Here is a 25,206-nt window from a genome sequence, read left to right on the forward strand (position 1 = left end):
AAGAGAAGAAGGAGAAATCAATCTTGGATTGAAGTCAAGGTGAGAGAGACACTTGCATGGTCTCCTATAAAATCAGCTGCTAGACGAGGTGTGAAGAAAGAAGTCTGGGACAGAGACCCAGAGGACATCTTTGGTATGGATCAATAAAAGGAAGAATGGGAGTCAGAGGTGGAGAGGCTTGAATCTAACCTGTATTTCTTACACCATACTTGTATGCAATCTTACAGTTCTTCACAATTACTAAAACACTAAACCCCATTCTCTGAACCAAATGTTCAGTGGCCTAAACCCATTTGTCGAATCAATCACTCTTTTGGGAAAACCGTAAACAAGTTCAGGTAGTTAGACACTTTTTGCAAATCTCATCCACTCTTTTTGCAAAAATCTAAATACACTCACTAAAACACATTTTGCATTGTGATGCACTTGTGTTGCATAACGGTAAATACATGCGGCGAAAGTTAAACAACTACAACACAGCTTTCATCTTTTGCACACAACTCATAATTCTGCACACTTGTTTCAAATGAGGTGATCAAATCAATATGTGGTCAAGTCCCTGGCCAGCGGCTGGGTGTCTATGGGACAATGTCACCTTTCACTGTGGTGTCCCGCTAAGCAAGTGGTTCAACATCAACCAGCAACCAGTGATTCATAAATGTTTACCTTCAACCATACAGCCCTTACTTCAATCCAATAAAGGGATTTTTCTGGTGGTGGAAGGTCTGACTGAAATTCATTTACTGTACTAGGGAAAATCTCTTACGGGCAATAGAATTGGCCTGTAGTGAGATAGGTGTGGAGTGTTGTTACAGTACTGCTGCATGCAGCACGCCAGAGGCTTTTCCTCCTTTGCTTGGCAAGGGACAAGGTTGTATGTGATGTGGATGTAACTACATGTCGTGGATGCTGTGTTCTCAATTGACTCATATTGACTGGCTGTGTTTATGTTTTGAATGCATTGTTTGATTTTGAGCATAGATCACATGGTTTTGAGTCGATTGTTTGATTTTGCCAGAAGAGTCAGGGGTTTTGTGAATGTAATTTAAATATTATGTTTTGTGTTTAAAGTTTCAAGAAAATGGATGAAGGTTTCAAAAAATGTGTCTTAGCAATTGTGAAAAACTAAAACTGAGGCAAAGGACCTCTTTTAACCGTCTCCAGTCCTAACTCTTCCACTCACTTCAGTTTTATTTTTTGCTTGCTTTCGTGTCATTTTTGTGTGCCAGTGCAGTGTAAGAAAGTAAGGGTTACAAAGTAAGAAACAAAAAGACATTTTCATTCCTCGAGACATTTCAGAGGAGACAAACAACCACAGCTAAAATAATGACTCAATTTTATCTCTCACTTTGCTCTTCCATTCCACTCAGTCTCTAGAGAGCATTACTCATCTGTGCGCCAGGTAAAGGAAGTTTGAGTGCTTTTCAAAGAAGACGTAAACTTTCTGTTTTGCAAATAAATGCCCACAAGTTTCAAACCACTGGCTGCAAAAGACAAACAGAGGGCAAAAAAATTTGAGTTTCATTAAGATTTATTCATATGAAAATAATATAACAATAAGAACATTAGACATGTTTTAAACTGCATTACTGTAAGAGGGACCGTGTTCAGTGTCATGTCAAGGGCTGTCCCTGAATACAAAACATTTTATTTGAATAACAAATGCAGGATTTGTTCGCTCTTTGAACACACTGAATCACAAATTTGTTGGATTAGTTTTTGACATGAGGGACTTCTGCAAATAAATGCAGTCATGCAAAATGACAAAATTCTGCTTTTACATAGTGTAGCACTGTAGCAATACATATTTGTGAATATTTTTAGTGATTTTGCAAGTAACACTCCAAGAACTATCTCAAAAGAAAAGTAAAGGACCCAGCCCATCTTCATTTTACTAATGCACTAAAAAGGGCTGTCTCACACATTTTATATTTGAGTGCATCTCTAACAATATCATGTCCATCACAACATCTACACCTACTCAGCGTTCTATTCCATACTGTAATTTCCTTTTAAAGGTGCATTAAGTGATATTTTTCTGCCCTGTAGCACGAAATAACATATTAGTCTAGCCTAGCCTGCACACGTTCCCAGACTTCCCTTTTAGCCGCCATCACAAGACATTTCACTGTCAAGCCCAAAAAGCAAACAATGCATTTTTATTTTATATATATATATATATATATATATATATATATATATATATATATAGTTTTTTTTTCCATTCATTCCTTCTTCACTAGGTGTCTTACTAGTTACTGCTGTGACAATGTGACTCCTACTTTTGTCACTGTAGCTCTACCGGAGCCACAGCCGTGCTATTTAATTTCTTGGCTCCTAACAGAGGCCAATACAAGTCATGTTGTGCTTAACGCTCCATTTAACCTTGGACAGCTCTTTCGTTCAGTCCAGCTTGACATTTGTGTTAATGTATAATAAATGTTTTTTAGAACCTATAAGAATATCCCTGGTCCTCGCTGGCAGGTACAGTGTAGGAATGTGCTTCTGTGAAATCCTTGATTGTCGAACACTGACCTACCTACCTACCTGCTGCTGCTTGTGTTGGTGTCAGTAAAGTGCAGACAAACTATGGGTGGGGAATCTTTTTAATTTATGTGATAAAAGCAGGTGTGTCCCGGCAGCTCGGTGCTGAGTAATTAACAGGTTAAAAGGCTGATGTGCTTTAGGCCCATGAGAGGTAGCTGGCCTTGTACTTATTATGCTGAAGTGTCAGAATTACTGATGTGGGTGTGGGTGGAGCCACTGACCGGAGAACAAGAAATGGCACAGTTATCTGCCACTTAACTATTGAATTAGTATAAAGTCAGACTGACGACTTAAGAACACTAAGAATTACCTAACTGCTCACTATTGTTATGAAACCTACTTACACCACCTTTGTTCATACACAATTTAGCTCCAGTAATACCTAAAGAGAAGTCCCAGAAAAAAAGTCCCTCTTTCCTCTGATGGAACTATAGAGTCCTTTTGTATTTTAGGTGTTTCACTGTATAATTACCATGTACAAGAGGTCTATTTGGTCCACTGTGCTTGATTTTCCTGTGCTTCCTCTTTCTCCTGTACGCTAATAAGTTCTAGAAATTCACTCCATGCTGGGGATGTGGACAGAGGAAAGGCTGTGTGTGAGTGCAGACGTACAGTCCTTGGCCACCTGTAGGAAAACAAATTCAACTCAAAACAAGCCAGCAAAGCCCTACTGAAGCGTTAGAGAGGGGTTTGTGTCCTATTGGTCCATATAGAATAAATCCTTGAGTGTTACTCTCAACAATATTATTCTGGTCTGTAGATCACGCTCCCTCACAGCGGGTGTCCATGCTCGATGTTGCGTCAGTTACACAGTTGTTTCGATCTTTTCGATGATCTCTATCATAGACTTGGAGGGGGAGAGCAGAGAGCAATCATCCTGATCCCAGAGGCTGCCAGGGCTGGAGTTCCCATCTGTGCTCAGCTCGTCCTCGTCCTCCTCCTCACTCTCCTCCTCGCAGGACTCCAAGTAGTGCAGGCCCAGCGCGTTGATGCCGGAGTCCTCGGAGCTGGACGGAGAGGAGCAGTGGTCCATTTTGGGGCCTTTTATCTTATCCACGGGGGAGGGATGTTTGTGTTCACTGTACACCTGTTGGACTGGCTGCACAGGTGCAGGTGCAGCAGGTGAGTGTTGGGTTGGCGGTGCAGGCTTCACTGGTTGACGAGGCTGAGCAGGTGTAGTGGGAGCAGGCGGGGGAGGGGTAGGAGGATGAGGTGGTTCTGGTAAGGGAGGCGGAGGGCGCTGCACGTAGCACATCTTTCCGTTAATGCGTTTGACTATGTAGTCGTCCACAAACAGATCCGCGATGACGCAGTACTTGGGCGACTCCAGGTGAGGCGGAGACTGGAAGCATGGGGCGAGCTTCAGGAAGCGCTCAGTCAGCGATACGGACAGGTCCATGGTGTTACTGTACTCTGTCCCAACAGGTGGCACGGCTGTGGTGGGCAGATGGCACACATTGGTCATGGGCTGGTACACATACTTGCCTAAAAGGAGGGAAGAAAAAAACAAACAAAAAAATTGGATTTTAAAGCTGCTATAACCAATATTTTGATATTAACAGTGAATGAAATGGTGATGCTCATATCACCTGAGAAATATCACGTGACCCAGTTTGCCTAAGCTCTAAAGACTCTTGTAGCGTCTTTCAGCCCCAGCAGGCAGCTTTTTTCAGCGAAAAAGCCCTGATCCACGCACTGTGCACTACCTTCTCAGCACCAAACAGCAGACAGACAAAGTTAGCTACTAACTGGTGAACATATTGGAACATTTAGCAGCTAAAGAAACAGATATGTCTTTAGTTGTTAAGACACAAAAACAGGGCTAAAAGGACTACATTCATCAGGTGTCCAGAAACACGACTTCAAATGAATGACAATGTTTTTCTGTGTCCGCTGAACATTTTAAAAAACAAAGTTAGTGTTGTGTTTAAAGTTTGTTTTTGTTTTTTCTTGAAGATTTCAAAAAGTGGCGTTTGTAGGCAGGATGAATAGTGTGTCTCTGATAACCTATCATCTGTCCTTTCTTGGAGGCAGCAGCAATTTTCACATCACAAAGCATTTCATTCTGCCAAAGGCAAAAATACCTGCCTTGCCACCATGAGCTGAGGTTGAGCTGCAGCCAGAGTGTAACATAGTTTAAATTCCAGGCCATCAAGAGCATTGCAGCAACCATTTTGACCCTTACAACTTAGACTTGATTAAAAAATGATGAGATACTGTAATTTATAGGATTAAGATATAACAACGTTTATGGATAGGTATGATGTAATGTACTGTATAGTGTATCATAAATCCTCTATGAGACAAAGACCATACTTGTTCTGGAAAATTGGCCACATTCATATATAAATTGTCTAGCGCCTTCCATGTGAGTTATGCCACCCATTTTGGCAACTCATGTACTGGTGGTGATTGTGCAAAATGACTGCTCCCAAATGTTACTCATTGTTTGCAGCCCACTGCCTCCAACTCTGGGCCGTGCTGCCTTAAGAGTGTGGCTCAGATGTGTGTTTAACTGGCTCCCTGGAGAGAGAGAAACTACAAAAGATGACAGGCCTACGCATCACTTCCCCTCACTCTGTGTCTTTGCCTTTTGTTTCACTGGCTGGGGGACCCACTCAATCAAAATCTTTTCCCAGGTTACATTGAAAACATCAAACTACTTCAAAGTAGGGAAGTGGCTCTGTTTTGCATCGTAAAATGGACAAAGTGACTTTGTAAATCTAATGAGACCTTTTTCCACCACACAAAAGATATTTAGAAAATGAAATAAATCAGCTGAACATTTGTGTTATTTCTTTCCCACAAGAATAGTTTACCTCTTTATTAAAAGGACAGAAAACTGCATCATCCACCCATGTAAAGCGATTAAAAGAGTCTGTGACAATTGCTTGATGTCAGTATACTTTATAAACATAGTTAACACAAAACACAAGAGCTAATGTCGAAATAGACAAAGGGGGAAATGGTAGCCATCCTCCGTTTAATGAGAGAAACTCGATGGTCCATGTTCCGACGGAGACGAGTCAATCCAGGCAGACAAAATAGCGGCAACAAAGAGCTAAAGCTTTGTGTTGACATTTAGTTTTTAGCATATTACATCTAATTGCGTTCATCCATCCGGAGTTTAAAATACCAAGAGCCATACTGGAGGACAGACAGATGCATGGGCAGACAAAACAGAAAGACATATGGAGCTAACACTACACCATCACTCGGTTGTCCTCAGAGTACTGCAGAAGGAACACAGCCTGTCTGTGGATTTACAAGGTGTCTGCAGAATGCAGAATGAGTTTGCACTAAGTTAGAATTATCACTGTTTCTGTCAGCCCCAGAGGAGAGTATGTAATCTCACAATGGAGAAGAGGAGAATCTTCATGTCATGTTTTCTAATACAAGAACTGGATGCTCTAATACTCAAATACTAAAAATATTCGGATTATTACAAATACTATACGATTACAAAATCTGTTACTCTTACAAATACTGTAGGTGGTGGTAATTTATTTGTCATGAAAATTAATTAATGTAGTTTGATAAACAAAGAAAAAATGTCAACCATTTGCAGGTTTCACCTACTCAGATATGAGGATTTGAAGCTTTTCTGTGTAACACATGAAATTATATCTTAGGATTTTGGACTGCTGATTAGACAAAACAAGACATCTTAAGGCGTCACCTTGCGCTCGTAAGTTTTTATTACTGTTTTCTGACATTTTGTAGATAAAGTGATTATTAGATTAATCAACATTCCAACATGCTAACACTAGCAATGTGCCCACAACGGTAGAGTAAAAGAAGGCTGCAGGCTCACAAAACATGGACGTGAATAATTTAACAACAACAATGGATGTAAAGAAAATTTTGTTTATTTACAAGAAAACTCAACAGGGCAACTTTAAAATTAAATTACTGTTAAAATGTTAGCTACTAGAAATCCTGCATGTGTGTCAACTGGGAGCAACATTGTCCAACATATATGCACTCAACAATAGACATATATAATAATAACAAAAGTCACAACAAATCTGAACTGATGAGCTGAAGTACAGCTATGGTTCCTGTGTCCTTTCACTGTTCAGACTATCCACTAATAAAAATACAAACATTAACTGGCAGCCAGTCAACACTGTCAATGCAGATTCATTGATATTCAGTTGTACTCTACCCCTCTGTGTTTCCCAGTGCTGGATCCCTCACATGACAATGTCAGCGGCCTCTGCAACCTCTCCCTCCCTCGTGTGCATCTGTGCGTGTGTTTGTATTTCCATACTAACAAAGACCAGATGTCCGCAAAAAGAAAGAACAATATTGCGAAATTCTACAATAGGACATGTTGCCATCCCTCACTTCTTGGTTTAGAGTCATGACATAAAATGTTTTCCTAAAATGGTGAAGCTGCTATTATATTTTTCTTATAGTCAACAAATCCCACAAAAAAACAAACAAACAAATCCAACAACGTGTTAGTTCATCTCTCAATACTTTCTGACTTTCCTACTCTGCCTGCATCTTTCAATTTGGGTCATTAATATTAGTTTAAGATAGACACGCATTAGGTTTCAATATATAGCTATTTAAAAATAAATAAATAAATAAAAGCTAAATCATTTCCTGCTTGGCACTGTGGTTTCAAGCACATGTTACTTAGAAAAGAGGAAACATTTGTGGACTATCTTCCATGGATTAATGCACATTTAGTGGGCTGAGTATTTATGGCAGCAGGATGGCACAGAGGAATAAGCTATAACAGGCTCTGGCTGCACAGAAAATACTTGTTTGGGTCTTTTAATGGGAGTACAACATGTAGAAAATCACCAGACTTATTCTTTATTAGAGAAGGGTTAAAAAGCAAAAACACCCCAAAAATTTTACAAAATAGCTACTGGTGATGTATCTAACAATTTTTTGACTTTTTGTTGTAATGCAGTGTATTTTCATCTTCCTAAAGATAACTGGCCAAACATAGACAACGTGATGTTACCAGACATTTCCAGCTCTGCTATGAAGAAGATTGACAGAATAAAAAGAAGCGTCAACAGTAAATGTAAGGGTTTTGAGGCAGTGCTTCAGAATCAAAAATAGGAGCTTCTCTGCAGACCCACCACTTTACACCTACAATCATACTGAGAAAAATCAACTGCAGAGGAAACACAGACACAATGTTTTCCACTGACAGCAGCCTCAATAGACCAGAATAATATTAGGCCACAGGACATGTTGCACTTTGAGTAAAGCAAATGACTCCTTTCTTTTTCCTCAACTGGAAAGCCTTTCATCACGTTATCATTAATACAGCTGAAAGCAACAAGTTCATTGGAGACAGATGAAAGGAATTCTGGGGGATGTAGGAGACTACCGAAAGGAGATGTAAATGAGGATGTTCGGTACATCAAAAGAGAAAGTAACAGCTTTTCATTACAAAAGTGCAATTATGAATTCAGGATATCTACAGTTTAAAAGCGAGGTGGAGGTGACTCTTTCTCTTACTTTGACAGTCAGGAAATGAACTTTGTCAGTGGAAATACAAAGAAAGGTGTCCAAAGATATCACAAAATATCTAAACATCTGCAATATACACTAGGGAAACGTGAGATTCAGTATTAGCTTAATTTAAGTGTTGGAACAAGGTGATATATACAGCCAAAGGATGTTTTTAAAAATACAAAAATGGGGAAAACAGGAAGCTCATTCCTGCAAAGTTACAGATTGTTCACTAGACGAGGGAGCAGAGTGGAGGAGGTATGAGGAGGTCCAAATCTTCTGCTCCTACCTTGCATGTCTTCTCCACTCTCTCCTGGGTCTGTTGCTGGCCAACAGCTGCACAGTCCCATTTAATAGAGATAGTCTCTCTGAATAATGCAGCATGGGGTCTCTTCACTCTCTCTCTCTCTCTCTCAGACATTGTCACATTTCAACGTATATTTAACGTAGTACTCAAGATGAATGGGCATGACTGTCTCACACAGATTGTCATTTAAATATCAGCTTATATCAAAGCCTCAGTAGAGGCTGAGTCATCAACCCCCTCAGTTCGATTTTTTGTATGTCTGAGCAGAAGCCAGCAGTCTTTATGTGCAGACTGAGCAGATCTTCTACTGTAAATGCAACACACTAATTCAAAGCAGCATGTTGGCAAAACCAGGTGAACAAAAACAATTATTTTAGCAGATTGTCATCATTTATCAACAGCTGCTGCACCCATTTGACTGGTGAATACGGTAAGCTCACACATCCGCTGCTCTTTGTGTTTAAATCTGTCCCAACAAAGGCACTGCAGCCGGGGCAATAACATAAGTTTCAGGTTTCAGCCAAAGGGGACGGTCTGAACAAGCATCATGTGAAACTCCTTTCCTGTTTCCTGTCTTATATCCAGATTGAAATCCACTGTTTAGTCTGTCACCATGGTGAAAAAACGCAACCCTCTGGACTGTTTTTCCTGAGCAAAGGGAACAAGTAAGCCCCAAATCTTGTAAAGGCATTAAAAGCCTGGTCTTAAGACAATACTCACATGCCCAAATGTACTTTTAAAGAGTAACTGAAGAGAAACTGCCTTTCTCACAGCAGACATTTTGACTTGTCACAGCAGGAAAAGCACAGGTGTTACCATCTTAGTAAGTCATTGCAGTGTGACAGTGAGCAAGCATGCACAATACCATGACCCTGAAACTGAATCAGCTAATTGGAATTCAGCCATTATTAACTCATTAACATGTGACATGCCAAAATGTCTTCCTGTGAAAATTGTTGTTCGTTAATGCAAAACGGGGGAAGCTAGCAAGTTGCTCTGAACGTATAATTATGGCACCAAATCATCTGAGAAGTAGCATTTAGATTCAACTCTGTACATAGTAAAAATCGTTGATAAAAGTTGAGGCTGTTTGCTGCCAAAAGGCATCACCACAACAACAAAGCATTCTAAAGTTCAGCTCAAAGCTAATATGTGGCTTCAGCGGTCTAAGTTCAAATCGAGTGGTATCATCTTTGTATTTTCTCACTGAGCCGTGATGAGGGGACAGTAACACAAACAGGGAATGTGGTATTGTATTAATACAGACTTGAAAATAATCTGCAACAATCCTTTAAAAACAAACATTTGTTTATCGCTAAACCTGTTTCCATCATTTGAAGAGGTGTATTTCCCCAAACATGAACAATCAATCAAAAAACATCCCTTCATGCCTGTGCGGACAATATATTGATCATACAATAAGATCTGAAGCTTTTTATTCTTCAGCACCCCGGTACATTTTGAATTGGTCACCAGATCAATCAATATAGGGCAGAGCTTCATCCAATAAGCCTTCATATTTCCCTTTAGAAATAGCTGCATCTACAAGAGAAGTACAAGTTCTAACATACAAAACTGGAGCTGACAGAGCACAAGTGGACTGACAAGACAGTTCAGGACTCATTAGACTCTGTTAGACTTTTTTAATTAGTAATTCATTGCTCTGTCTGGTAATTGTAATCAGTTAGTAGAGGACACAGAGAGAGAGAAAAAGATTTCGACCAGGTGGTTCCAGTTTCGCTGTGAGCAAAAGCTCTCATCAGACATGACATATTGGTGGTGACACTAAACACAGTTAATTACCGCTAATGAGAGGCTTGGACTGATGTTGTCACCAGCTGGGAACATGGCCTCCCACCTACATCCAATTCCAGTTTCCTCCATTTTCTCAACCAAAGGTTAACCAAAGCTACAACTTAGTGGAAACTACTGGAATGCCGTCAAAGCAATGACATCATTTTTTTTACTGTAGACTGCAAATCATTAGAGCCGTCCCAGAGCAGAAACTGAGAGGAAGACAACCTGAAGATGTTAAGTCACAGGTAATCACTCCATCCTGCTCCGCTGGTAAGATAACGAAAATAATTTGTGTTTGGGAATTTTAATGCTGAGCCAAGTCACATTGACCTTTGGTATCTGTTTGCCTGGAAACCTATTAAAAATGTAATTAAAAACGCAGTCTAGCAAGGCTCCCTGTGGTGAATGCACAATTATCAGCTTCAGAACAAGTTTATACTCCAGGCGACAGTCACAGGCACGTTCGAAATGAAAATGTGCCGAGATAAGGGGTGTTACAACATTTCACTCTTTGCATCTGGCGTTTTTATGCATCGCTAGAAAGAAGGGCGTGAGCCAAGCAGAGCAGGCGGGCGTTGCATGCAGAAGCACTCTGCTGCTATACTTTTCTCATTGGGTGTCCTGGTTCTGCCTGATTCAGCAGTCTAAGCTGGTTTATTCTCACTGTGCTGCATCACTGTCCTGCGAGGGCAACCTGTGAATTACAGTGGAAAGCGATGTGAAGGTGAGAAGCTCCATTATGATGTGGCTGGCTCTTCCTTCTATACAATAACAAACCCGAATTAAGTAATGGGGACAAAGCGCTCCATGTCCACCGTGCAGCACATATTCAGCCAGAGTGGTTAATATTTCAAAGCAGAAAGGAGGAGCAAATCTAAATGTTTACAAATGATGTAACACTGAGCAGGCTTTGCCGTGAAACATAAATCTCAGACGTAGCTCTAAATAAACACTTTTTTCGGCCACATCAGATATCTCAAATCGTTTGGTTCATTCTGGGCGCAGGCAGACATCTAAATCCAATGATTACATGGCAAAGATTACAATGTGACTTCTGCAGTTGCACACTATAAACACCCCGACTGACTGCTGAAGGGTGGATGGTTGATTGTGTTTTACACTGATCTGAGGATTTTCAGGGCAGCCGGCAATGGGATAAATTAGGGCAGTGCAAAGAGTCCTCCTGTCAGGTTCAGGCACAGCTATTGTGAATCTGTGATGGTGTCAAAGTGTCGGAAAGGGTTCAAATTGAGAGAAAGTGTCTGAGGTACATTGGTGGTGAAAATGTCAATGACACTTCTCAAAGTGAAAAGAAAATCGCGCACATTTGAGTGGAGCTGCTGCCATGTGCTGTATTACCAATATAGTCTATTCAACAGTCAGTATAAATTATACTTATATTCATTATATTGTGGTAATACAATTTAGTTCAATTAATATTATCAAACATTTGGCCTGTAACTGAAGAATAGCAGCTGCTGAACTTCACTGACTGCTTGACTTTCCCTGAACATGTGAAGATTTTGTGGCCCAAAGGTCTGACTTTAAAGGATAATGATAGTGATATTCTAAATTTTTCTTACTGTTAACATGAAAGACATGAAACAACAGTATGTTAGTTAATCTCTCAGTACTTTCAGACACTACTGTCTGTAGCCCATCTTTATATTTGGGTCAAAAATACGTAGTTAGTAAGGCTAAATTATTTCCTAAAACAGATGGGCACTGTAGTTTTTATCAAACATTACTCAACCAGGAATAAATAGTGCATGTCTTGGGGACTATTTTCAGCTGTGGGTTAATACACATTTGGTGGACTAGAGAGTATCTACTACACTTATATTGTGTGGATGAGTGACCTAAAATAAACTACAGTGCCCATGTTTATCATGATGAAGAAATAATGTGTTTAAAACGGTCTTTGACACAGAGGAACAAGCTATATCAGGCTTTGAATACACAGGCAACACTTCACACAAGCAACCAATTCATTGTTGGTTTTGGTCTTTCCATGCTGTGAACAGTTGTTGTTGACAGTAAGGAAAATATAGAATATCACAAGATGTTTCCTTTAAAGAAGAAATGAAAGTGATGACTCAAGCGAGTGACGTAACTAAGCATTTTCCAACGCATCTCCAAAAACAGAAAAGGAAGGTTAATGGGTGATCAAATGCATTTCTGCATTCATGCATTTTTTACATTTCTTTAGGTGCATTTCTTCATAGGCTATATAGGCATATTTAGGATGGAGCCAATGTGTGAAGGACACATTCTTGATATAACACAGACAGATGTGTTCATAACCATAACCTAGGCCAAGGCCTACTTGAAGTTCAGTACAAAGTGAATTGGAAGACACAGCAATATCAAAATGTACAATTATTTTTGTTATTTTAGTGTTTTCACTCCTTAAGGCCTTTAAACTTGAATTAGTTGTCTTTTAGATGCATGCAATTACTGAGAAAGAATTCAACATCATTAGAATTATAATAATCTGTGCACTGCAACAAAAAATTAAGAGTGTTCAAACAATAGGGACACTCAAGGACTGTATTGATACAATCAGTTTTTAGTCACTAAATGTTCATGGCATGTACTGAATTAGTATACTTACAGTATGGGCTGGATATAAAAAAAACTGTCCACACAAAAAACAAAACAAAACCAGAAGATGAGCAGCAAACACTGAAACCATGACCCTGAAGCATGAAATTCCCTTCCTTCTGAATATCGCAGCCTCCATTGTTTAGACTACATTAACTATTCATAAAAGGGCGTCTAAATGAAGGTTTGACTCTGATCAAGGATAAATGTGACTCTAGGTTTGACCTCAATATTGTTGCAATGAACAGGACTTAAATCGATTTGGAAGTTTGATCTAAAATGAAATAAATCCAATAGGGCAGCAAATATTTCCCTCTGAGCAAGTCTGAAAAATCAGTTTGATATCCAACCTTTACATAACCTCTCACAATGTGTCACATTTTGTTATAGCGTATCAAAATCCAGTTAATGTAAAGCTACATTTTGTCATTTTTAATTGATACACAGAATGAATAGTCTAAAGTGAGCCGATGCTTCTGCATTCACTACATGGCCATGACTATCAGTATATTTAGCCATCAGTGACAGTGAGATAGATTTCTGGTAATACAGAAAGCTATTAAACCATGTAAAACATACTTACAGTGACACCAGCCCAAGTGGCAGCACCAGTGCAGCTTGAAGCACTTCCCGTGGCTGTGAGTAGCGCAGATGGAGAGTCCATCACAAGGCAGGAAGTCTGGTCTCCCCGCGCAGCTCTTGGCCAAAGCCTGCGCCTCGTCCAACTTCTCACTCTTCGGACACTTCTGTGCTCCCGAGGCGGCCATGCCAACATTTCTTGGATCCAAACAAAAACAATAAACAAGAACGCACACCGCTTCTTCCTAGTGAACTACAACATAACCGAAAGGACCGAGCCGAGGTTTTACGGTCCACGTAGCTCAGGAAGCTTTTCAAGTGGGAGGCAGACGCGAAAGACGGTGCAGGATCTCCGTGTCCAGCTCATCTGGGTATACCACTCACTCACACAAAGGGTGGAAACATATACCGTAAAAGCAGAACATCGTCAGTTAGCTAGGATATGTGTAATGTCATATTCAACGCCTCCCATGGTCGTGATCCACACATCTCTCCTTGCTCCCCTCGCGTCGGGAAGCTCCTCTGTGCGCTGGTGACGCGCGTACGGAACAACGGCGCGCATCTGAACTTCATCACACAACGGGAGGAGTCCACAAACACAAAGCCAGCTGCTCTGCGCACTTCAAACACATCCAGGCTTTCATCGGCCCCTCTAAAAACTTCAAAACGCCAGGGTCTTGATCTGAAATAAATAAGTGAATCCACCGAAAGATATTCGCAAATAGGCTAAATATTCGTTCGGAATATCTGATAATTATATAACCTTGGTAATAACTCAGAGAAATATAGATTATTTAAAAAAAAATTGGGGGGCGGGGGGGTCATGCATAAATCTTCCATTAAACAATGAAAGGTACAGAACTAGTGTAGTTGCAGACAAAATGGAGCATCGCAAGCTGCTCAGTCTAGAGCCTTCAGCCGCTAGATGGCAACCCCAACATCTGCTCGTTGCTGGGTGTGAGATTTATTTAGGAATGAGCCATTGATTTATATAAAAGCAGTTTAGTGCTTTGCGTCTCCCTCAGCTCTCCCCCGTCACCGCTGCAGCTGGGTCAGCAGAAAAAGAGACACACACCACGCGGAGAGCAGATTTCATTTATTCCTCCAAGGAAGATCTTTGAGGAAACGAATCAAATGAGATGTCGCAGTTACCTGAATATAGCCTACTGATGGTTAGAACAAACCAAACAATAGCTAAAGTTAATACTGTGTAAGAACTCCACACAAATCACAACAACAAACATTAAGTATAACATGTCATGTTGAGGCATCAGATGATGATGTAGATGAGATTTGTTACATATTGTACATACAGTAAAAAGTGTACCACTAGATTACCATGATTCACAACCAAATAAGCCTAATATAGGAAAATCTTTTATGCAAATGTTGCAACTGGTGAAGCATGATTTATTACATTTTAAAACCCCTTGGTCTAACTGTAAATTGTGTTCTGGAGTGAAATATTTTATTACAGAATTAAACAATATATTCACTGACTTACCAGTTTCTTAGACACATTTGTCCAATTCCAATACAACAGCCCTGCAACACATCGAAAGCTTGTCATGTCAAGCAGACTCTTTGTTAAAGAGGGGGTTCATGCAGCTTGGTTATGGCAGAGTGGTTGCAGTACACAGAAAGTTGTTTCTAGTATTATGACAACAAATGATACAATCAATGTATTGCAAGTTGAATCAACATCTCCATGCAATGTCAACACAAACTCTTTAAGCTTCATAAAAGGTAGGATTTATTCCAGGGCTGTTGAATTCCATTATATTGTTGAGGTGTACCTAATAAACTGGTTACTCAGTGTAGGCTCACAGTCAGAGATGATTATTAATCACAGAAAGCCCAGCAGCCTTTCATAATAATCCATAATCACACATACATACGTGTGTGTGTGTGTGTGTGTGTGTAAAAGATCAGTATAATCATTAACATTACAAGATCCTCATTATTCAAGTGAGTAAAGACATTAAAGCTGAAACATGTGAGATTTAAAGCTGGCTGTGGAGTTTCTTGATGACTTCCCTCCAGCTGTGGACAGGGGGGCTGCCACTGGCCACCAGCCTCCTGAGAAGGCTGCAGGGTTGCAGATATGGTACATCAGGGTGAGCATGGTGGTAGTGCTCCAGCCTCTCCAAGACCTTTGCCAGCCCTACCATGCCGGCGTAGAACATGGGACCTCCACGGTGGCTGGGCCATCCGTAGCCAAACACATAGATGACATCAATGTCTTCGGGTCCTGCAGCTATTCCATCCTCCAGGATGCGGAAGCCCTCGTTGATTAGGGCATAGAGGCAGCGCTCCAGCACCTCCTGGTGGTCAATGCGGCGTGCCACCAGGCCGTTCCGGGCCCGGTACTCCCTTAGGAAGGTGTGCAGCCAAGGGTCAGACATGGCAACCCGACTTCCAGGTTTGTCATACTGGTACCATCCCTGGCCAGTTTTTTGGCCAAACCGTCCCTGCTCACAGAGCAGATCCCCCAGGGGGCTGTACCTGCGGCCCTGCCGGATTCTAGCTGATTGACCGCTAGGCTCCGCCAGCCCGTCTCCCTTTCTGACTCGCCAGCCCACGTCGAGCCCAGAAAGGTCAGACATTCTGAACACGCCCATGGCAAAACCAAACTCCTCCAGCACTCCATCTACCAACTCAGGTGTAGCGCCCTCCTCCAGCAGAAAGAAAGCTTGTTCGATGTATGGCTTCAGCATGCGGTTCCCCACAAACCCCCGGCAGTTACCAACAGCCACACTGACTTTGCCCATTTTCTTTCCCAGTTGCATGGCAGTGGCAACAGCTTGAGGAGAAGACCGTGGCCCGTAGACCACCTCCAGCAGCTTCATGACATGGGCCGGGGCAAAGAAGTGCATACCGACCATCAGCTCGGGGTTGCGGGTTTGTGAGGCCAGGTGGTCCACGTCTAGTGCAGAAGTGTTTGTGCACAGGAAGGTGCCTGGTTTACAAACGGCAGACAGCTGTTGGAAGACTTTTGTCTTCAGGGCCATGTCCTCAAACACAGCCTCGATGACCAGATCGACGTCTGCTACAGCCTGGATTTTCCGGCTGTAACTGATCCCATCTAACGCAGGAGCCACCCCATGTCTCTTAGCTCCTCGCTCCAACATTCCGGATATTGCCTGCTTTGCCTCCATCAACTGCTGCTCTTGGGTCTCCACGGCAACCACAGACAACCCTGTCTTAGCCAGTGCCACTGTTATGCCTCTCCCCATGGTGCCAAGACCTTAGAGGACACAATGACATGGTGAAATGCCTCAGTATCACAAGTCACGCTAAAATATCACAGATATTTCTGACCAAAAAAAAATGACAGTATATAAACAAGTATAAGTCACAGAAACTTTTGTGCACTATACACAAGGCTACACTGTCCATAGTTTTAGACTGGCAGCATAAAGTTTTTCCAAAGCTTGCAATTTTAATGCGCAAGCTGCTGAGCTTCACATATCCAGATTGTCATACATCCAACCTTCTCTGCAGGGAAGAGACAGTTCATGCATTTACACTGAGCTGAACTGTAAATGGGGGCTTAGCTTCCACAGGCAACATGAATTTGGAGATGCCACACAGATAGCTTGATGAGTCAACGTGCTTGTGCTTATTGAAAGCTCAAACAAATAGAAATTAAAAGCCCAAAGCTCTTACCAATGACAGCGGCTTTATGTATAGGTCTGGGCTTGCTTGTATCCCACTGAGCTCCACTGGGCATGCTCCACCTGCCAACGGCTCTCTGAGCAAAGAAACAGTATTGCAGGGCATGGGCCTGGCCTGAGGTGAAGAGAGTGGCCATCAGTGCTTTCTCCCGCTCCATGCCCAGCGTGTAAGGCAGGGTGGCGGCTGCCCGCACCGCTTGGACACACGCAACTGGTGCTATAGCTCCGCGGGAACTCTGACGCACCTTCTGCATCACCCCCTCAAACAGAGCATCCAGATCAGACAAGCGTGGACACGGATAAGTGCTTATACGGCGGGCATCCAGGGACCGACCTGAAATAGAAACATGGAAGAAAAGTGACTCCAGAGAAATGACTTTTTTACTTGCAGTTCTTTCACTGTTGCTGTTAGTTAAAAGTTTCGAGTAAATCAATGATTTATTCTGGAATGGCATTACTGTACGGCAGCATAATTTTATTTTGTAAACTGAGCAGTGCTTCCTAGTTTCCATTAATGCTTTTTTCCTACTTTGTCAGCCAGCACTCTAGTCTGGGTATAATTGGCCACTCAATCACTAGATACCCCAGTAGCTTCTAAGAGTAGAGTGATTTGACAGACCATTTCCAAGATAATTGGAGGGACTCTGCCAGTGCACTATTACAGTTCACCTTGAAAAACACAGATCTGAAACGAAATGAAAATCAACTATTTGTTGGGGGGGGGGGGGGTTGGTGATTCCCAGGCTTGTTAAACTACATCAGAAGATTTAATATTAGAACCTCAGCAGTTTACAACACAACTGTTTGCAGTGAAATAATCCTGGGAACAATGAGAGTGAAGAAAGAGGCCACTCTGCTACAACCTTATTAGAAGCATCTTAATTCCCATTCCTGTCTCCTCTGACATGATTACATGAGACAGTAGTCAGAATCCTTTACAGCTCCACTGAATTACACTCAGCCGTGGGTCTGGGCCAGAAACTGGGTCACCATGGCAAAGCTTAAAGGGACAGCAACCAAATCTGATCGGTTATCTTTACTTAGTCCAACAACTAACAATTTTATTGAATACATTTGAGTCAGTATCAATACATGACGGAAAAGAACGAATGGTGATGGTCATTTCAGGTTATATAAATGTACATGTTCACACCGAAATGCCAAGGAGATTCTGTGTGGCAGTGCAATGTCATTCCAATGTACTTTAGGAGGGCATTATTATAGCAGTTAATCTGTAAAATGGTTGAGCTGTGTCAATGGATTTGTTGTGCAGTGAGTGGAAAGCCTGGTCGTCCTGACAGATGTAGCGGGCAGATGTTGAAACTACTGGGGTAAAAAAAGTTAATCTCGTCACCAGCAGAGACTTGACTCGTGATCGTGACATGTGTGGAGAGTGTGTGTGTGTGTGCCCACACATGCATCAGTGCACAAGTGCACAAACTGCTTTTTGCTTAAATATGTGACCCATGTGCCAGCTTTACTGCTGTGTAGTGTTTTATGGTCGCATCTATGGATGTGTCAGACTAAATCTATCCTGTGCTGGTACCATCTCAGTGTCAAATAAATTCACACTTGGTTTGTAAATTTAGACACATTTCCTGTCCCCATTTAACACCCCTGCTAATCAACTCAAGACTGGAGTATCCGTCAGAATCGCCACAGATTTCAGTCCCATTTCCTCAAATCTCCCATCTTGTATGCTGTTGGCTTCTCTGTCTGACTCGCTCTAAGCCTCAGCTTTACTAACAACACTCACTTTCTCACCCACTCAAAGTCATCTTGGCAGTGTTGTGTGGGAAAAAGGCATTTGTAAAAAAGCATAAGACTGCAATCATCTTTTGATTGTGAAATGTTGTTCTACACGCAATGCTGTAGACTTACTGTTGACATTTTGCACAGTTCTAGTGAGTTTGTTTGTTAAAGCGCAATATTAGTCAAACTAAACGCCAAGTGAACTGGCAACAAACATTTGAAGGTGACATCTCTGAAAGATGTAACAGTGTAGTCACAAAAACATATTTTCATGTTGATATCATGCATAAGAATCAAAGGCTGTACAACCAGGGCTTTGCTTCTACAAGGCTGAACAAATAAACTTTCCCCTCATGTACTCTGATAATGTTTACTCAAACAAAACACACAGCAGAGTGGTTGGTTATTGGTTGTGTATTAATTTACAATACCAGAGGGGTTAAAAAGTTTGCCTAAAAGTAACAATTTGCCGATTTTAGAAATAAGCTTATTCACACTCTTGCTGAGAGTTAGAGGAGAGGTTTGATACCACTCTCATATCTGTATGTTAAACACGAAGCTAAAGCCAGAGGATGGTTAGCGTAGCTTAGTATAAGACTGGCAGCAGGGGAGAAACAGCTAGCCTGGCTCTGTGCGCCCAGCCAAGAAATAGTCAAGCATGTAACAAAACTACAACTTGTTGTTTTTCCACTGGTTTTTGTACAGATTAAACGTGTTAGTGAGCTTTAGAGGTGCTGCTGAAAATCATCCTCTGCACAAGTTATAAGCAGCACTGCACAAATTTAAGCATTGCAGAAAAATTCACAATAAATCAATCTTAAATGTTTAATTTTTAATTCAAGCTGAACCTTCTAGTGTCTGTCAGTATTGTAACAATGTAGCAAATCTGAATGGGATATCCTTTACTCAGACCGAGTCCTCCTAAACTGCAGGGACGTGGCACACTTTAGCAATCCATTCAGTGGGTAAATGAGTCGGATTCACGTGCAGAGGGAAAGTCCTCATCCCCCTACATGAGTGGCAAGGGTCCATTATTAATATTCTAGGAAAGTTTGTCCCTTTTCGACCTTCTGAATAATACAGCAAAAGCAGTGAAGACATCAGAGCACATCTGACAGAGCCATGAAACATTTATGGCTTCTGTGGTGGAGAATCTGCCTGCCGTGTTTTCTGCTTCCTTTGACTTCCACAACCTACATGTCGGCACTTCTTGATGTCAGGCCCAAAATAACTGCTGGGAGGGATTTCTCGTCCCTCCGCTGACTTAACTTTTATACCAGTGAAGAGTGTGTGGATTTCATACCAGTGGGTACCTTGTGCTGGGTTTTGTGTCTCACCTACAACACTCAAGGCAAACTTCACAGCTGCATCCACAGTGTTGTGATCAGTAACCTGATCCACTATTCCAAGTTGCAGTGCCTCAGCAGCAGTCACATGGCGGCCTGTGGGAGACATGAAGGGCGTCAAAGGTCTAATTGGGTGACATGTGACATTTCAAATTAGCAGATGAGGAATAACAAGCTGTCCAGGTGGCTTAGTGGTTAAGACAAACCCCTGTTAGATTCTGACATTTATCAAATAAAGACAAAATGCCACAAATACAAACAGCAAATTGTAGTTTGTCTAAATTTATTTATTATATGAACAGAGCAGTGAACCACACAAATGGCTTCTCTGGCAGTGAGCATGGTAAAACTAAACATATGCTGACCTCTTCTGGTCATCAGAGGAAACTCAAATGGGTAACAGCAGCTGCACTCTGGTGTATAAGGTGTATGTATAATCAACAGATCTGCCAAGTCAATCTTAATAATTCATTTTCATAACTATAATATGCAGGGACATCTGCATGTTGCGTTCCTTTTATACCACCACTAATATACAAACAGAACCCAGTAAGAAAAAAGGTGCCTCATTTTTATTCATACTTCCCTGTTCCTAGTAGGATCTGAACTTCTATTGTCTGTAATAGTCAGGAAAGTTTAACCCATCTTTGCTACCTGTGGTGATGAGGTCTAAGGCAGCTGGGATGCCGATGAGCCTTGGCAGACGTTGGGTTCCCCCCGCAGCTGGCAGCAGACCTAGAGTCACCTCTGGAAGCCCCAGTCTGGCCTGAAAGACACAAAGGCATAAAGTTTGATGAATGGAAGGTGATAAACTGTGTGAGCTGTGAGACAGCTTTCTCTGGCCAGAAAATACATTAGATGAATTATTACATGCCTAGAGGGGTAAAAAAAAATCTTTTACATGAATTAAAAATGTGCAGTGGTCAAACCATCCATCCATCCATCATCAACCGCTTATCCTGAGTACAGGGTCACGGGGCAGTGGTCAAACACGTTTTTAAAAAAATTAACCATACAAAATTGAACGGGTCCTATTTCTAAAAACTCTGCAAACATAGTAATTCAATGAACAGTCACTCTGTAACATGTAAGACACCACTGTCAGTTAGACACTGTCGCAGGTTGACACTGACAGAGTGACAGAGAGAGATCTGAAGAATGAACTAACTTTAGAGTGGGCGATTCGATAATGACAGCCAAGTGCCAACTCAAGGCCTCCGCCTAAAGCGCTTCCCTCTATGGCTGCCACCACCGGCTTATTTGCAGCCTCGATGGCGTGGATCATCGGTACCAGTGGAGGCCCGGACATGTTTGTCCCAAACTCCTTGATGTCTGCCCCTGTTATAAAAAATGAAATTGATGATGCTGTCAGGGGTTCAAACTGTAATATGAGGTGCATCTGGTTAAGCAAAAATGTGTGTTTTGTGGATGTTATATTGAGGGATTCCCATATACACCACAAGGCTCATAAATATTTTTCAATAATTCATGTTTATTAAATAACACATAGTTGCACTTGTTATTTAATAAACTTGAACTGTTCTATAACTATAACAATATTTATACCAGCCTCTTTGGTTGCGATGATTTGTCATAATGTGACTCCTGCTCTCATCAGCATTCGTGAAGGTATTTTTGTGAATGCTGTGCATGCAGCATTTCTACGTGTTTCTGCTCCTTATTTATTTATTTATTATAATGATGTCTGATACTTTTTACATGCATTTTATTATTTACTGTTTCTATACTGTGTTGTCCAGTTTCTTTCTCCTGTCTGGTGTGTCGTTTTTGTCTTGCTGCATCTGAGATACCAAACAGAATTTCATTGTATCGATTACAATGACAACAAACTTCCTTATGTCCTTATGTTTTAGATGAAATCTGGTTCCAATTTATATAAAACAAGGGTAGAAATATCCTCTCTCTTTGTTTACTCCCATGGTTGCTTCCAGGCTGAAGTGTATTCCGCAAACCACCACAATACGACACAAATTATAACATTTAAATTCATGGAAACTGCTTTTCCTTCACAATGTGTTGCTTTGAACCAGTTGTAGTCAACAAGAAACATTTTTAGTAGTTTAACTAGGGAAACTTACATATATAACAATTCAAAGTAGTGCAGTGACAGACTTTTAAAATATGTGCTTCAAATGTACTAGATAATGACATTCAAGTTAGATTAAATTGTTTGACTGATAATTAACTGGAATATTATTAATTTGAATTTTATAGCTGTAAGTTGTGCCTTTTCAAAAATCTTATCTCTGTCAAATAAGGATGGTTTACAATTGAAAGTGACAATAACAACAACTGATTTGGGGTTGTGTTGCCATTGTGAAGTTACAGGAAATAGAAAAACATACCTCCGCAGAATACTCCATTCTGGCCACAGATGACCACAGACTTAACCTTTGGGACACTGAGTGCTCTCTCCACCGTATCAACGATGCCCTGCCTCACTGCTGCACTGTATTAAAAAAAAGACACATGTTCTTACATGATACTGGATTTACACTATCGCTGAAGTCAACTTTTTTGTTACACTTTAAATTGTTATCAGCCAGGCTTTAGGGACAGTACAGAACTTTCTGCTCTACATTCTTTACAAATTTAAGGATAAAATTTAGATATAAACAAACAGTCATGAAAAGGGGCACAGTGGAATCTATTAAATTCGGCATATGTGCATTATTTAGAATTTCACATCAATTATATATGGAATATGTTTCTGTAAAATGGGGCAGTGGTGGCCTAAAAAGAAAAGTGGGGAGGATCAATCTTTGCAAAATCGCCCCTCCCTATATAGCACAACTGAGGTGCCCTTAGGCAAGGCTTTTAACCCTTAACTGCCTTAGAAGAGCTCACTGACCCACAGATCGGGTTTGTTTGTATGTGCAATACCATAGTAATATACTAAGTAAAAGTCCTGAACTCAAAATTGTACAGAAGTATAATCTGGAAAATTTAAAGTATCAAAAGCAAATTCATATATTCTGGATTCATTACACATAAAGTGAAATATTTCAAGCCATTTTGTTTTAATCTTCATGATCTAAGCTTTCAGCCCATGGAAAATCTATTGTCTCAAAATATTGAAGAATAAAGAAATTATAATACAGAAATGTCGCCCTGAGAAAAGCTGTAATAAGCTAACTCAAAACATCTGCAAAGGTTTCCTGAGCCTTTAATCTCTCAGTCTGGTTCTGTGAAGTGCAAATGGACTTTTCTACGATATTCAAATGTTTTTTATGAATCTGTAAAGTCCTTGTACTTAGTTACATTTCACCACTGATATAGATAACAAAGCGCACACACATATGCACACTTGGACGGCTCTGAGTCTATAAAAGGCCCCCAACATATATGTTTGCAGTAAATTCTCTTCCCACACGATATAAAAATGTTTAACACCACACCAAAGACACTCCGCAGCCTTGTTTTTGACTTCAGCTCACCTGAGTGCGTTAACAGGCGGATTTTGGAGAGTAATCAAGCCAACAGCCCCCGAAACAAGAGTATATTGAGCCATCGAGCCCGTCGATCAAACACTGCAAGTTATCGCACTTCTTTTAGGTTGTGCAGACTGAACTTTGAAACTTCGCTGCTGCTGGCAGGAATACATCACCTTTATTACAATTTTACTCCATGAAGCCAAACGGTCTTTTTCGTCTTCTCGGTTTCTGCTGTCTTCTGGCAACCGCTGGGAGCACTACCCCACCATCTGGCGTGGAGGCTAACAAAAAGTGTAGATTTGAGTTTTATAGTAATAAGTTATCTGTCTCTCAGTGAAGGTGTAGTTACAACTCTTACTAATGTAAGATGGAAAGCATGGGATTCACATTGACTTTAAAATGTTGATTAGTAGCACAGACTGAGCAATACGGATGCACATCTCTCAGTAAATAATAAACATCACTTATTCAGTCAGTCAGTAAAATTAGGGCTGGAAAATAATACAATATTTTTCCAGCCCTAATTTTCCAGCCCTAACCCAGATAGCAAGACTACATTGAATAATATTGATAAAAAAATGTTGAATCAGTATCAGTAATACAGATGAAAAACGACCATGTATGAGCGTGACATTGGAATGACATTGATTTATAGTTGTCCCGATTATACTTGATTAAGCATTGATTTGTAGTTGAATGTGTAACAACAACAACGTTGAAAAATCATCTATTTATAGTTGACCGGAAATGACATGATATTGAAAAGCCATTGATTTATAGTGATGGGGAAACATGATTGAAAAGTCACTGATTATAGTTGACCGGGAAACATGATTGAAAAGTCATTGAATAATAGTTGACCGGGAAACATGATTGAGAAATCATGGAATTATAGTTGACGGGAAACATGATTGAAAAGTCATCTATTTATAGTTGACTGGGAAATAGGATTGAACAATCATTGAATTATAAATACCATTGAAGTCATGTTGATTTTTAGTTAGGCTTTGATTTCAACTTTGTTTCAGTATTTTCCAACATCAGTCTGATGTTGATTCAATTAGCGTTGAGAGCAGAATGCTGATTCAACATAGTTTCAATTATGTTTGCTATCTGGGAATACTATCGCAACATAGTCTTCCTCAATAACAATATAACCAATGTTCAATAAATATTTAATAATGCTTGAATCATGAATGAATTAGCACTTACTTTTTCTATTAAGATATTTATTTTGGTGAGGAAAAAGGGACTATATATTTCACTTAATTTTACTTGTGCACATTTGTTGAAAACAGTTTTTATCATAATAGTTCTGAATGTTCTGCCTCAAATTAGTGAAGTGATCAACTGTTTGGCATCAAGTGTTGTTCTGACCAGAAAGAAAAGTTTAAATCCAAATCAACCATCTGGTTTCTTCAACTTTTAATAAGTATCAAAATCAGCCTTTAAACTAGATAAAAGTAATGATTTGACATTTATCCTGATCATTTTCGATATCGAATTATATGAATTTTTTTATTGTGATAACAATTTTGTCCATATTGGTATAAGGGACCTGTAAGCCCTGGTATAAATAGTATTTATTAGCTTTAAAAATGCTAAAGGAAACTGGGGGAGCCAGTTTGAATGGGCCTGAGGGAGCTGATAATAATATA

The 25,206-nt window shown here is 40.6% G+C and overlaps 2 protein-coding genes across 3 annotated transcripts; both read right to left on the minus strand.

Annotated features, from left to right (window-relative positions):
• Positions 1-1,513: 1,513 nt before the first annotated feature.
• On the minus strand, positions 1,514-13,863 carry zgc:162707 (UPF0524 protein C3orf70 homolog B). Its single transcript, XM_038720360.1, has 2 exons — positions 13,323-13,863; positions 1,514-4,032 (listed from the first exon to the last, which is right to left on the minus strand). The coding sequence occupies exons 1-2, from the start codon at positions 13,504-13,506 to the stop codon at positions 3,353-3,355; spliced, it is 864 nt and encodes a 287-aa protein (XP_038576288.1). The 5' UTR covers positions 13,507-13,863; the 3' UTR covers positions 1,514-3,352.
• Positions 13,864-14,397: 534 nt separating this feature from the next.
• On the minus strand, positions 14,398-23,731 carry ehhadh (enoyl-CoA, hydratase/3-hydroxyacyl CoA dehydrogenase). Of its 2 annotated transcripts, XM_038720362.1 has the most exons (7): positions 23,552-23,731; positions 22,460-22,563; positions 21,262-21,431; positions 20,748-20,859; positions 20,085-20,189; positions 16,988-17,329; positions 14,398-16,565 (listed from the first exon to the last, which is right to left on the minus strand). In XM_038720362.1, exons 1-7 carry the CDS (start codon positions 23,623-23,625, stop codon positions 15,322-15,324), a joined length of 2,151 nt encoding a protein of 716 aa, XP_038576290.1. In that variant the 5' UTR covers positions 23,626-23,731; the 3' UTR covers positions 14,398-15,321. The 2 variants fall into 2 exon arrangements, with proteins under 2 accessions (XP_038576290.1, XP_038576291.1); XM_038720363.1 differs by lacking the exon at positions 21,262-21,431 and having other exon boundaries at positions 23,552-23,704.
• Positions 23,732-25,206: the final 1,475 nt, after the last annotated feature.

This window comes from Micropterus salmoides, unplaced genomic scaffold, assembly GCF_014851395.1.
Source record: "Micropterus salmoides isolate LMB-PRFRI ecotype aquatic unplaced genomic scaffold, ASM1485139v1 Ms_hic_scaffold_15, whole genome shotgun sequence".
NCBI classification, from domain to species: domain Eukaryota; kingdom Metazoa; phylum Chordata; class Actinopteri; order Centrarchiformes; family Centrarchidae; genus Micropterus; species Micropterus salmoides.